Here is a 13,978-nt window from a genome sequence, read left to right as displayed (position 1 = left end):
TCAGCATCCCCACACAGCCACGAGATCCCCAGTGGCCCGGACTCTCGGTGCCCAGATCCCTCATTCAGTCATGCGATCCCTCAACAAATGCTTGCTCAGAACCTATTCTATGCCGGGCACTGCCCTGGGCAGGAGATAGGGTGATGAGCATGACAGACAAATCCAAACCCAATAGTCACAGCACAGGTTGTTGTGAGCAGGAGGGACGCCACAAGCAGTGGTGCAGAGTCTGCCTGAGTCTCCCTCTGAGACCCTCTGAGTCTACACGAGGGCCCGTGTTTAAAGGTTAGTCCTCCAATGGTAAAGAATCTGCCCGCCATGTGGGAGACCCTGGTTCTGATCCCTGGGTCAGGAAGATCCCCTGGAGAAGGGAATGGCAACCCACTCCAGGATTCTTACCTGAAGAATTCCATGGACTCCCAGAGGAGCCTGGGAGGCTATAGTCCATGGGGGTCACTAAGAGTTGAACACAACTGAGTGACTCACACACATACACACACACACACCTCACAGTAGCCTCCGCAGATTCGCATATTCATGATGGCAGTTTTCTGGAAGAAACAATCATGTCCTGCTCTACAAAGGCAGGGGCAGTGGAAATGTTTCCAGCAGATGGAAAGGAAGTGGCTTGTGGGGGGGGAGCATCTTTCTCTGTCTTGTATGGAGGTGCCCTGTGGGTTTTGGGGGTCCTGCCCCAGGGGCAGTTATGCTCAAGCACGTAAAGCCCAGAGCCCCATGCCAGGCCCACGATGAGCACTCAGGATTGGAAGGGGCTGCTAGCACTCCCAGATCTCCTCAGGCTGTCATAGCCGAGAGGGTCCTTGGAGAATGGGGCATCTCAACCCTCATTCCCTTCCATCTGGGGCGACTGAGACATGAGAGGAGAAAAGGGAGGAGGGCGCATGGGTCCCTGACTGGCCACCTGTGGGGCCTCGCTACCTCCGGTCCCTAGGTGGACACGGCCATTGCTGAGGAGACCCGGAATTCAGTGCAAGCAGAGGAGATCAAGGCCAATGAGAAGGCCAGGAAGGCACAAGCTATCGCTGATGATGCCCAGAAGGACCTGGATGAGGCTCTGCCAGCCCTGGATGCAGCCCTGGCCAGCTTGCGCAACCTCAACAAGAACGATGTGACTGAGGTAGGTGGCTTGGCCCCTTCTGGGTATCTCTCCTGATGCCTCCTTGGGTTCTGGCCCATAGGCTTTCCTTCGAACATCTCGTGAGCATCATCTGTCAAGAGGTGAGGGCAGAACTAGAGCTTGAACCCAGCTGCCTGCCCTTACCTCCTTGTATCAGCCCCGAGGACCCAGGCAGGTGCCTGAGGAAGGCTCTGCGCCCTGAGAAATGACTGTGTAAGGCCTTTAGGCCAGGCCTGGGTACATGGGGGAGCAGTAGTCACCACGGGCTAAGACAGACGTTTGGGGGTCACTGGGCGTACCTGTGGGCTGTAGCAGTAGGGACTCAGTTGACGGGACTCACCCTGTCTGTAAGCTGTCCCTGCCTGGGGGTGCCCACTATAAGGGACCTACCCCTTCCCGACTCTTGGCCTGGCCCCCAGGTGCGTGCCATGCAGCGGCCACCGCCAGGCGTGAAGCTGGTCATCGAAGCTGTGTGCATCATGAAGGGCATCAAGCCCAAGAAGGTCCCAGGAGAAAAGCCTGGCTCCAAGGTGGATGACTACTGGGAGCCAGGCAAGGGGCTGCTGCAGGACCCCGGCCGCTTCCTGGAGAGCCTCTTCAAATTTGACAAGGTGCGCGTGCCAGGCCAGCTGGGCACAGAGGCAGGGGGAAGGAACTGTCCCCTCCCCCACAGAGCTGGGCCCTCCATCCCATCTCCCTCTGCCTGCAACACACATAGCCCTGTGGTCACAGAGCAGAGGGGACCAGACCCTGGCCCAGAGGAGCTCTCCAGCTAGGGGGCAGGGGGCAACAGCCCCAGTAGCAGATGGATATTGATGAATCAGGACCTGGGAAGGCCCCAGTGCCCACGGGACCTTAATCACCCACAGTCACTCCAAGGCTCTGCCACCTGGAGAGTCTCTCTCCTGTCGTTTTCTCCCTACAACCCCTGTGGCCCTGGCCAAGACCTTCCCTGGCTGCTCAACTGTCGCCTCTCCCTCGGTCTCAGCACCTGAGATTTAACACCTGTCTGTCTCTGCATTTCTCTCTCTTCCTGTCTGTCTGGGGCTCTCAGTATCCATGGGCATGTGCTCTCACGGGATGGAGCCTACAGCCCTCTTGGAGGTTTCTCTCCACCCACATGGGCCACCCACCACCACCACGTGTCAGTGCTGAAGCCCTGGGCACATCCTAAGGAGGGTAGAGACAATGGCCCATCTCAGTGACAGCTGAACTCCATACAGAGCTCCCCATTCCTCCAATTACGCCAAAGCAGGAGGCTCATGGCCAGCGCTCAGGCTCCCTTGGTCCCAAGCTCTGACCTCTAGGAGCTCATGAACAGTACAGATTCCTGGGTTCATCCTAAACTACAGACCTGTATTCTCCTAGCACAGGTCAAGAGCCCTGAAGGAGTGATGCGCTCTGGGAGTGGGGAGTTTTGCACTTGAACACATGCCTGGTTGGACCTTAGAACCACTCACTCGTCTCCACGTCAGCCAGGAAGCAGCCCTCGTCTCTAAATGGGTTTTAAATAGGACCTATGTGTTATCAGATCTTGAGGAAGAAAAAATCTCAGATTGTATTCTTTGAAATCCTGGGACAGAAGTTCCTCTTCTTTCCGGCCTTTCTGGGTCGTGTTTATTCCCTAGCCTGCCCGGGGCATAGAGGCAAGAGCAGGGTGTACCCCCACCCGCCAGAGTCCTCTCCGTCCTCCCTGGGAAGCGGCCCCAAGCCCGTGGTTCCCATCCCCAGGACAACATTGGGGAGGCGGTGATCAAAGCCATCCAGCCATACATCGACAATGAGGAGTTCCAGCCGGCTGCCATCGCCAAGGTGTCCAAGGCCTGCACCTCCATCTGCCAGTGGGTGCGCGCCATGCACAAGTACCACTTTGTGGCCAAGGCCGTGGAGCCCAAGCGGGTGAGCGCTGGGTAGGCCTGGGGCCAGGGCCGGCGGCCTGGGCTCCCCCGGGGGCACCGGGAAAGCTGGCCCTGTTTCCTCTGCCTGCAGCAAGCCTTGCGGGAGGCCCAGGACGACCTGGAGGTGACACAGAGGATCCTGGAGGAGGCGAAGCAGCGCCTGCACGAGGTGGAGGACGGCATTGCCACGATGCAGGCCAAGTACCGAGAGTGCATCGCCAAGAAGGAGGAGCTGGAGCTGAAGTGTGAGCAGTGCGAGCAGCGGCTGGGCCGTGCTGACAAGGTGCACACCCCTCTGGAGAGGGCCCGCGGGCACGGCCTGCCCCCCATGGGCTGGAGGGGCCTGAGCAGTAGAGGGGGTGGTCCTGGGGTGCCTGTCCCTTCCCTCTCCCCAGCTACCTTGGTCGGGGGGACTGCACCAGGCAGGGACATCCAGGGCCAGCCTCCCCATGGACTGTCCCTGCAGCTCATCAACGGGCTGTCAGACGAGCGGGTGCGCTGGCAGGAGACGGTGGAGAGCCTGGAACACATGCTTGACAGCATCTTCGGGGACGTGCTGGTGGCCGCCGGCTTTGTGGCCTACCTGGGCCCCTTCACAGTGAGGACCGCCCCAGCCCCGCTGTGAGGCCTCACTTCCATAAGTAGTGGCCTGAGGGTGGCTCTTCTCTCACACACTCATTCAACAAACATTTTTTTTTAGATGTCCTGTCTGAGCCAGGAGCCGTTCTGGGTACTGGGGGAAAGGCAGCTTCCAAAACAGCCAGAAATCCTGCCATGCAGGGCTGGCGTTTCTAGACAGAAGGCTGAGCTCGTTCTTCTGGGCTTGCTGTGCACCTCTCCCTCAGTCCTCACAGCTGCCCTGATGGGTGGCCACTGTTGTCATCCCCCCGGTTTCCCTGGGAAGGGGCTGAGAGGTGGGGAGGCCAAGGATGTTCCCTATGGTGGGGCTAGGGCTCAGGCCTCCGGCTCTGCGCGGACCCCTCTGTGCAGCTGCGAGCACTGGGTGCAGAGGAAGTGGGAGGGCATTGTGGCTGTCTCGGTGGGGTAGCTCAGAGTCTGGTGTCTCTCCAGGGCCAGTACCGCACAGTGCTGTATGACAGCTGGGTCAAGCAGCTCGTGGCCCACCGCGTCCCACACACCGCCGAGCCCACGCTGATCGGGACACTGGGGAACCCCGTGAAGATCCGCTCCTGGCAGGTGCCCACCCTGTGGGGCTCGAGCAACCGGGCTGGGCCTGCAGTGTGCTCTGGGCTGGGCCAGGAGGCCCCCGCCTGCCTCCCATCCTCTCTCCTGGGTCTGCTTAGAGGTGCCTTCCCTGAACCTGCCTGGGGCCGGTCAGAGGCTGGTGGGCAGGAGAGGAGAAAGCTGAGTGGCACAGGTGCTGGCTGACTGCAGGCAGAGAGGTCAAAGGGTGCTTGTGAGAGTTGGGCAGGGTAGGAGAGCAGTGTCCAGAGCGCGGGGAGGACAGGTAGAGTTGACACAGGGAGAGAACCAAGAGGCAGTAGGCACAGGCCGGGTGTGGACACAGGCTGGGAGGGCCAGTGGGCTCCAATGGCTCCGTGAAGATGGTCTGACTGAGCTAGGACTCAACAGGCAAAGAAACAAGAGGAAGGAGGGTGTCAGGAGTCAGCCCATAGCCGGGAGGCAGGTCCTGAGGGCTGAGACCTCGTGTACTGCCCTCCACCCTCAAGAGGATGCAGTAAGGGGAAGGGGTCATAGCTGGAGCATGAGGTTGGGGGTAGCTGCTACCCCACCGGGCCTGTTTGTGTGAGCCTCCCCCCACCCAGCCTGGTCCCTCACAGATCGCTGGCCTCCCCAACGACACCCTGTCAGTGGAGAATGGGGTCATCAACCAGTTCTCCCAGCGCTGGACCCACTTCATTGACCCTCAGGGCCAGGCCAACAAATGGATCAAGAACATGGTGAGCCTACCCCTGCCACCACCCCACCCAGCAGGCCTTAGTAGGTGCATGGGGAGTAGCTGAGCCTCAGGCCAGCTCTCAGCCCACACGGACCCTTCCCCGCTCCCTCCACTCCGTGCCCCCAGGAGAAGGACAACGGGCTGGATGTGTTCAAGCTGAGCGACCGCGACTTCCTGCGCAGCATGGAGAATGCCATCCGCTTTGGCAAGCCCTGCCTCCTGGAGAATGTGGGCGAGGAGCTGGATCCCGCCCTGGAGCCCGTGCTGCTCAAGCAGGTGGGCCTGCGGGTGTGGGGGCGGCCCCCTCCCCCTGCCTCACTGGTGGGACCTCAGGCCACAGCGCTCACCCATCCCACCCGCTGCAGACCTACAAGCAGCAGGGGAACACGGTGCTGAAGCTGGGGGACACGGTGATCCCCTACCACGAGGACTTCAAGATGTACATCACCACCAAGCTGCCCAACCCCCACTACACGCCCGAGATCTCCACCAGACTCACCCTCATCAACTTCACCCTGTCACCCAGGTAAGCCCCTGGCCCCCAGCCCCCCGAGCATCAGCTCTGCCTGGACCTACCTGGCTGCCCCTCTCCCACCCCTGGGCTGAGACTCAGGGATTTTCCCCCACGGAGACCCCACCAGCTTCCTCACAGGCTGTCTGCATTTCAGGTCATTCCAGCCCTTCCACCAATGCCCCTTACTTCCACTGTTCCCACCTAAGAACCAATGTTCCCCGCTTCCCCCAGTTCATCCTGATCCTGGGTCTGGAGCCCGTCTCCCAGCCTCCCTGGGCAGCGCTAGCCCACCTCATCCGGATGCCCTTTCCCCACAGCCCTCGCTGGGCCCTTGTGCGCTCACCCCAGTGCTGTCCTGGAGCCCCGAGGGGGGCATACTCTGACTCCCTGCACCCAAGCCCTGTTTCTTGCCCTTGCTGCCCTACACCCAGGCACTGCTGCTTGTGCCAGCCACCCGCACAGAGTGCTAAGGCCTCCCTGACAGTGGCCACTGTGAACCTCTCCACGGATCAGGGGGTGAAAATTCCCTTAAGGCCTGGTCCTCCCCATCACCTATAACCTCCTCCTGCTGAGAGGGAGTTTCTCAGAGACCCCAGCAGCTCCCGCATTCAACTGCCTGGCCCCTCTTGGGATTCCAGGCTCCCACCTGAGGTCTCACTGAGAAATGATCACTTTGAATCAAGGCTCTGCCTTAGCCCTGCAGCCTGAGGCTGAGGTCAGACCTCCCAGGCTGACTCCAGCAGAGATGCTGGGCTCTTTGGAGCCCCAGGAGCACAGGTAGGCAGGTAAGCAGGCTCGAGGCTGGCCCTCCAGGGCTCACCAGGTGCTAGAGACATAATGTCTCCTGCTCCTGGCAGCGGCCTAGAGGACCAGCTGCTGGGCCAGGTTGTGGCTGAGGAGCGGCCCGACCTGGAGGAAGCCAAGAACCAGCTGATTGTCAGTAACGCCAAGATGCGCCAGGAGCTGAAGGACATTGAAGACCAGATCCTGTACCGCCTCAGCTCCTCCGAGGGCAACCCCGTGGATGACATGGAGCTCATCAAGGTGCTGGAGGCTTCCAAGATGAAGGCTGCCGAGATCCAGGTCCACAACTGCCCGCACACCCCTGCCCGCCTCTCCCCGCCTGCCCCAGGCCTGCCCACATCACCACCCTCTTCTGCCTGCTGCTCTTTGCCAGCCTACCTGACAAGCAGCCTCCTACTGCACCCCCAGGCCAAGGTCAGGATTGCAGAACAGACAGAGAAGGACATTGACCTCACACGCATGGAGTACGTTCCTGTGGCCGTCCGCACCCAGATCCTCTTCTTCTGTGTGTCTGACCTGGCCAACGTGGACCCCATGTACCAGTACTCCCTCGAGTGGTTTCTCAACATCTTCCTCTCAGGCATCGCCAACTCAGAGAGGGCAGGTAACCCTGGCACAGATGCACATGTTGACCCAAACAACCAGGCTCCACCCTGGCACAGAGGTGACACACCTGGATGTGTCACACCAGGATTTCCACAGCAGGCACACACATGTAGACGCACACCCAGGTTCACTGGTACACACCTTCATCAGACTCACCCTACGTATGAACACATACCCCACTCGTAGCCTCCTCGGAGCAAATGCCCCAAGGGGGTGTGCCCCAGACTGCTCCTTTGGCTGCTGGGGAGGCTGGCTGGGCTGGGCTGTGCCCCAGGGATCTTTCTTCTCTGCCCCCCACCCTGTCCCCACACTGCCATCACCCCTCTGCCCTGCAGACAACCTGAAGAAGCGCATTGCCAACATCAACCACTACCTGACCTACAACCTCTACAGCAATGTCTGCCGCAGCCTCTTCGAGAAGCACAAGCTGATGTTCGCCTTCCTGCTGTGTGCCCGCATCATGATGAACCAGGGCAAGATCAACCAGGTGCGTGGCAGAGAGGGAGCTACGGCCCGGTCAAGGACAGATGGCCTGAGGGGTTGCCCTGTTGCCGAGCTGACAGAACGGGGTGGAAGGACAGGGCATATCAGGCAGGAGGGCACAGCAAGGGCAGATGGGCAGAGGCCTCCGGAAACAGTTATTTGCGTGAAACCCCAGGAGGCCCGGGTTAACTGTGACCCAGCAGGCCCTGTGCACAGGCCTTCTCAGCACCTTGAGAGTACTAGTGAGCAGAGACCGTCCTGAGCCTCCCAACTCACGGTCTCATGAGTGCCAGGGATTTCGTGGTGTGTTGGGAAGCATTGAGAGTGACCTCCTCCACTGCTTGAGCCCTCACTGTATGCCAGGTGCTGGGCTCACAGCAACCCTCCGACCTACCCCTGTGAAACCCCTGGGAAGCAGAGTCCTGATTCTTCCTACTTTCCAAGTGAGGAAACAGAGGCTCAGAGAGGTCAAATCTTTTGCCTCAGGTCACACAGCCAGGGAAAGGGAAAGAGGTAACGCTAACCCAGACCTGTCGGACTACCACCCGAGTTTTCTGGCTGAGGATGGTAGAGGAGGTTCTGCTGGGTGGGGCGCTGGACCCATGGCTCAGGGCCCGAGCGCTCGCCTCCTCTGTCCCTTGCTAGAATGAGTGGCGCTACCTCCTATCTGGAGGCTCCGTTTCGGTCCTGAGTGAGAACCCTGCCCCGGACTGGCTGACAGACCGGGCCTGGAGAGACATCCAGGCGCTCTCCAACCTACCGGCCTTCTCCTCCTTCACCCATGATTTCGTGAAGCACCTGCCGGAATTCCAGGCCATCTTTGACAGCCATGAGCCCCACCGGTGAGCTGGGGCCTGGGGCACAGCAGGGTAGGTGCATCCAGGGAGTGAGACCCAGGTACAGGCTTGCCCTGGGCCTTCTCTGAGGGGCCGCCCAGGGCTGCCCCGCAGCTGTGACTACATCTCTCCCGTGCCCGCAGCCACGCACCCCTGGACACCGCATTCTCCGTGCTGTCTGGCCTCCCCCACCAAGCAGAGAGCCTGTGGCCAGTGTCCTACCACAGGTCAGCTCTCAGGGGGATGTGGGCACTGTTGCAGGGAGCCCTTGCCTGGCATCTGGGACCAATACCTGGACCAGTTCCAGAAGCTGCTGGTCCTCCGCTGTCTACGTGGGGACAAGGTGACCAATGCCATGCAGGACTTTGTGGCCGCCAACCTGGAGCCACGCTTCATTGAGCCCCAGGCAAGTGCTGTCAGCCGGCGCCTGGGCTAGTCGCCCCCTGGGACCAGGGTCCTGGCTGCACCTGCATGGACCCCTTTGTAGCCTTGGTCAGCCAGGATCCTTAGCCACCACATGAGGCTCTGATAGGTTCCAAGTCCCCTCAGGAAACCCCTTGGGGACCACTCTGGGGGCTCCAGGTGCCTCCTCTCTCGCCCTGGTGGCCTGCCCCTGAGGAGACGCTCTTGGCGACCCCAGCATCTCTCCGCCCTGCAGACAGCCAACCTGTCACTGGTGTTCAAAGACTCCAACCCCACCACTCCCCTCATCTTCGTGCTGTCGCCAGGCACTGACCCTGCCGCTGACCTCTACAAATTTGCCGAAGAAATGAAGTTCTCCAAGAAGCTCTCTGCCATCTCCCTGGGCCAGGGCCAGGTCAGGGCAAGCGGGTGGTGGAGGAGGAGGGAGTCGGTGGGCTTGGCCAGTGGGTCCCCCATCACTCAGCGCTCCTGTCCCCACAGGGCCCTCGGGCGGAAGCCATGATGCGCAGCTCCATAGAGAGGGGCAAGTGGGTCTTCTTTCAGAACTGCCACCTGGCACCGAGCTGGATGCCGGTGCTAGAGCGCCTCATCGAGCACATCAACCCTGACAAGGTACACCAAGGGGCACCAGTACCTTCATCCCGGACAGATGACGCTCAACGAGCGCACCCCACAGTGGGCACTCAGCAAGGGACACGTGTAACATGCGTCAACCAGATTATTCTTCCCAGTAGCCCCTCAGGTCACTGCCGCCAAGGCCACCCAGCACAGAGGTGACCCTGGGACTTGCCGAAGCCCATGTTCCTAACCAGTGGTCCGTCCCAGGGGTAGAGTCAGGCCGAGGGTGGCCCAGGATCCTGGGTAGGGGAGAGCCTGGTGCTGGGGTGGCCACCAGGTATGGGTCTCAGGGCTCATGTGGAGCGTGGCCTCCAGGTGCACCGGGACTTCCGCCTGTGGCTCACCAGCCTGCCTAGCAACAAGTTCCCAGTGTCCATCCTACAGAATGGCTCCAAAATGACCATTGAGCCACCGCGCGGGGTCAAGGCCAACCTCCTCAAGTCTTACAGCAGCCTCAGCGATGAGTTCCTCAACTCCTGTCACAAGGTGAGACACGCTTGGCACAGGACCGCCCCGCCAACGCCACTCCATTTTCATCCCCACCCTTCATGCCCCTCCTCCCCTCCCCCACCTCCGGCAGGTGATGGAGTTCAAGTGCCTGCTGCTGTCTCTGTGTTTGTTCCACGGGAATGCCCTGGAGCGGCGTAAGTTTGGGCCCCTGGGCTTCAACATCCCCTACGAGTTCACAGACGGGGACCTGCGCATCTGCATCAGCCAGCTCAAGATGTTCCTGGACGAGTATGACCACATCCCCTACAAGGTGGGCTGGGTACGGGCTGGTGGGGGGAGCTGGGCGCCTGGGGGCCTGACCCACCCAACCCATTTTTGTTGTTCAGTCGCTCAGTCGTGTCTGACTCTTTGTGACCCCGTGGACCGCAGCATGCCAGGCCTCCCTGTCCTTCACCATCTCCCAGAGCTTGCTCAAACTCACGTCCATTGAGTCGGTGATGCCATCCAACCATCTCATCCTCTGTCATCCCCTTCTCCTCCTGCCCCCAATCCCTCCCAGTATCAGGATCTTTTCTAATTAGTCAGGTCTTCTCATCAGGTGGCCAAAGTATTGGAGCTTCAGCTTCAGCATCAGTCCTTCCAGTGAATATTCAGGACTGATTTCCTTTGGGATGGACTGGTTGGATCTCCTTGCAGTCCAAGGGACTCTCACGGGTCTTCTCCAACACCACAGCTCAAAACCCACCCCATAGGTCCTTAAGTACACGGCAGGGGAGATCAACTACGGGGGCCGTGTCACTGACGACTGGGACCGCCGCTGCGTCATGAACATCCTAGAGGACTTCTACAGCCCTGAGGTGCTCTTCCCAGAGCATAGCTACAGCGCCTCGGGCGTTTACCACCAGATCCAGCCCACCTACGACCTCAACGTGAGCACACAGCAGGGCTGTGCCCAAGGCGGCCTGCCGGGTGGGGGTCCTGGGGTGCCGTGGAGGGTGCTGGGAGACGTGGCCCCTACCGGCCAGTCACTCTTTTTCATTGACTGATCCATCCCACAAGGATAGCCCTGGAGCTCGCGTTCTGTGGGGAGAGGCTCAGTCCTGCCTCTCAGCCCCTGCCTGAGGGTAATTACTCTTTGAGGCAGGGGGGTGGCTCCTCTGAGGCTGCCAGGCGAGGCAGTGAAGGTCACCAGCCCAGACCATACAGTCAGGGAGGGCTCCTGAGGACATGATGCTTCAGCTAAGATGTGTGCGGGGCAGCCAGGGTCTAGGTAGAGAACCCCAGCATGTGGGCCAGAAACATAAAGGGCCTGCAGAGGAGGGGCTGTGACAGGGTTGAGCCCCTGAATGAAGAAGCAGGGAGTGAGACATCAGGGAGAAGTGGGCTGGAAGGGAGCAGAGCCCATGGAGTCCCGAGGGTAAGAGGGGGATACGTAAAGGTTGCAGCCAGAGATGACGAGTACGGGGGTGTGCTTGCTTGGAGGGCCGTCCTGCAGGCTGGAGGTAGAGCAGGGGAGGGGCTTCAGTTGCAGCCCTCCTCCCCCTGCAGGGCTACCTCTCCTACGTCAAGAGCCTTCCACTCAACGACATGCCGGAGATCTTTGGCCTGCATGACAACGCCAATATCACCTTCGCCCAGAACGAGACCTACACCCTGCTTGGCACCATCGTCCAACTACAACCCAAATCCTCCACTGCAGGCGGCCAGAGCCGGGAGGAGGTCTGTGGCAGCAGGGAAGGGGCCCACCCAATGCAGGGCGAGTCTCCTGTCCACCATCCTCCCTGCTCCGCTGAATGAGGGGACTCCTACACGGGCTAATGGGGGCCACCCCTGACCCATTTGTGTCCCTTTGCCCTCACAGATAGTGGAGGACATGGCCCAAAACATTCTGATCAAGGTGCCCGACCCTGTCAACTTGCAGTGGGTCATGACCAAGTACCCTGTGCTGTATGAAGAGTCAATGAACACGGTGCTAGCACAGGAGGTCATTCGGTAATCCCCCGCTAGCCCCAGCTCTGAGTCAGCGGGCCCCTGGGCTGTAGAGAAATGATAGCAAAGGATACCATGGGCCAGGAGCCATGCGAAGTGCTATAAACTCAACCTCTAACTCAGCCATATTATTCCCATTTCACAGATGAGTAAACCAAGGCCCCAGCAGGTTAAGGGATCTAAGGTCATATATTTACTAACAGCCAGGGCTGGGATTGGTACTCGGGCCACCTGACCTGGCTTTATGCTCTTAGCCCCTATGTTCTGTCATTGTTTCTCTATGGCCTAGAACTGGGGAGTGCGGATATGGCCACACAGTCCCAGACCACTGCCTTCCGCCTCGCCACTGGCTCTGTAGGTACAACCGGCTGCTACAAGTGATCACACAGTCGCTGAGAGACCTGCTCAAGGCCCTCAAGGGGCTGGTGGTGATGTCCTCACAGCTGGAGCTGATGGCTGCCAGCCTGTACAACAACTCTGTGCCCGAGCTCTGGAAGGCCAAGGCCTACCCGTCGCTTAAGCCACTGTCCTCATGGGTCCTGGACCTGCTGCAGCGCCTGGACTTCCTACAGACCTGGATCTCCGAGGGCATCCCAGCCGTCTTCTGGATCAGCGGCTTCTTCTTTCCCCAGGCTTTCCTGACAGGCACTCTGCAGAACTATGCCCGCAAATCTGTCATCTCCATCGACACCATCTCCTTTGATTTCAAGGTCTGAATTCAGCCAGGGTCAGGTCAGGTGACAGGCCAGGGGGTGTGGCCCAGGTGGGATGGGCACTGAGGCCACAGCTGGCTGGCAGGATCAGGGAACTCCTGAGCCGGGGTCGGGGGTCAGGAAGAGACTATAGGCCCCAGGGAAATCCCTAGGGCTGGGGCGCAGGCTATATGCTACCAGCTAAAATAGCCGATGCTGGGGCAGGCAGAGCCCTCAGGACCCAAATCCTACCCCAGATTCTGCAGTTTATATGTGAGAGGCATCTGTGTGCCCATACCAGGTGATGCGCGAGTCAGTGTCAGAGCTCAAGACCAGGCCCAAGGAGGGGTGCTTCATCCACGGACTGTTCCTGGAAGGTGCCCGATGGGACCCTTTGGCCTTCCAGCTGGCTGAGTCTCGGCCCAAGGAGCTGTACACAGAGATGGCTGTTATCTGGCTCCTGCCCACGCCCAACCGCAAGGTCCAAGACCAGGACTTCTACCTGTGCCCCATCTACAAGACGCTGACCCGTGCTGGTATGGACCCAGGGCGGGGGAGCCTACACCACACGGAAGGCCATAGGCAGGGCCCAGGGTTGGGCCAGTTAGGCTGACCCAGGTTAGCTGAACGAGATGGCTGGCAGAGGTCAGTCAGCACTCCTGAGGCCCAGACAGAGCTGGTCCAGCAGCAGGCAGGGTAGTGCCCAGGGGCTGAGCTGAGTCTGTGGGGAGTGATCCCTGAGCTCACCACCCTCATCTCCCTCAGCAGACCCATGTTGGATCCTGGGAGCCCCAGCCTGCCAATGGAGGTTCCCAGGAGCCAACAGGCCCAGACAGGATGGGTAGGCCCAGGCTGGATCCAGCAGGGAATGAGCAGGGGTATCAACTGTCCCATTCCAGTCCTTAACAGGTGCAGTAACCCAGGGCAGGTCTGAGCCTGGGCCACACTGGCCAGACAGGCTTCCTCTTGGGTCAGGTCCCTTCCTTGTCCCAAGCTCAGTCACCAAGGGACCACCTTCCTTTATACCCTGTTCCTGCCCCAGTTGAGGCAGCGAACTTAACCTCCTCCCCTCTCGCCTGCTCCAGGAACACTATCGACCACCGGCCACTCCACAAACTACGTCATTGCCGTGGAGATCCCCACTGACCAGCCCCAGCGACACTGGATAAAGCGTGGTGTGGCCCTAATCTGTGCCCTGGACTACTAGACCCAGACAAAAGGGCTGGGGCCAATTAAAGTTGCATTTCCTGAGCGGTCCCGCTGAGCCTTAGCTCCTTCCACCAGGCCTCCTCTGTAGGACCCATGGCCAGGGAAGGTGCGGGTGAGAGGCTGCAGTGGCCTTGAGAGAGAATGTGCTTAGCAGGGGGAAGCATGGCAGAGCTGGAAGCTTTGACCTGCAAGGGAAGAGAGGTGAGCCTTGTGAGGTCCCAAGATCCCTCCAGGGACAGCGTACCAGGCAGGACTAGAGGCGGAGCTACCACCTCCACTGAGTCCCAGCACCTCTCAGGTTACAAAGCCGTCAGCTCGGGTAAAGCCGCAGCCCTCTCCTCCCACAGTACACCTTGCACACCACTCCTCGGGGTCCTGCCTCCCACTGAAGCCCCCC

General features: G+C 60.1%; 1 protein-coding gene across 9 annotated transcripts in view; it reads left to right on the top strand.

The window, feature by feature from the left end:
• DNAH1 (dynein axonemal heavy chain 1) overlaps positions 1-13,623 on the top strand; it is an 80,622-nt gene extending 66,999 nt beyond the window's left edge. For 3 of the 9 annotated variants that reach the window (XM_061396707.1, XM_061396711.1, XM_061396712.1), the window contains 24 exons: positions 953-1,138; positions 1,558-1,749; positions 2,870-3,037; positions 3,128-3,319; positions 3,503-3,634; positions 4,108-4,233; positions 4,839-4,958; positions 5,084-5,233; positions 5,323-5,483; positions 6,329-6,554; positions 6,684-6,879; positions 7,217-7,368; positions 8,010-8,206; positions 8,462-8,606; positions 8,859-9,017; positions 9,104-9,235; positions 9,557-9,727; positions 9,822-10,001; positions 10,444-10,620; positions 11,240-11,410; positions 11,553-11,683; positions 11,970-12,390; positions 12,674-12,908; positions 13,458-13,623. In XM_061396707.1, coding sequence (XP_061252691.1) covers positions 953-1,138; positions 1,558-1,749; positions 2,870-3,037; positions 3,128-3,319; positions 3,503-3,634; positions 4,108-4,233; positions 4,839-4,958; positions 5,084-5,233; positions 5,323-5,483; positions 6,329-6,554; positions 6,684-6,879; positions 7,217-7,368; positions 8,010-8,206; positions 8,462-8,606; positions 8,859-9,017; positions 9,104-9,235; positions 9,557-9,727; positions 9,822-10,001; positions 10,444-10,620; positions 11,240-11,410; positions 11,553-11,683; positions 11,970-12,390; positions 12,674-12,908; positions 13,458-13,579 — 4,242 coding nt within the window. In that variant the 3' untranslated portion in view covers positions 13,580-13,623. Of the gene's footprint in view, positions 1-952; positions 1,139-1,557; positions 1,750-2,869; positions 3,038-3,127; positions 3,320-3,502; positions 3,635-4,107; positions 4,234-4,838; positions 4,959-5,083; positions 5,234-5,322; positions 5,484-6,328; positions 6,555-6,683; positions 6,880-7,216; positions 7,369-8,009; positions 8,207-8,461; positions 8,611-8,858; positions 9,018-9,103; positions 9,236-9,556; positions 9,728-9,821; positions 10,002-10,289; positions 10,621-11,239; positions 11,411-11,552; positions 11,684-11,969; positions 12,391-12,673; positions 12,909-13,457 lie in introns of those variants that run through there. The other 6 variants (XM_061396710.1, XM_061396708.1, XM_061396709.1 and 3 more) reach the window with 6 other exon arrangements.
• The last annotated feature ends 355 nt before the right edge of the window (positions 13,624-13,978 follow it).

The sequence above is a fragment of the Bos javanicus genome, chromosome 22 (assembly GCF_032452875.1).
Source record: "Bos javanicus breed banteng chromosome 22, ARS-OSU_banteng_1.0, whole genome shotgun sequence".
Classification (NCBI taxonomy): Eukaryota; Metazoa; Chordata; class Mammalia; order Artiodactyla; family Bovidae; genus Bos; species Bos javanicus.
This window is presented reverse-complemented; position numbering and strand designations above follow the sequence as displayed.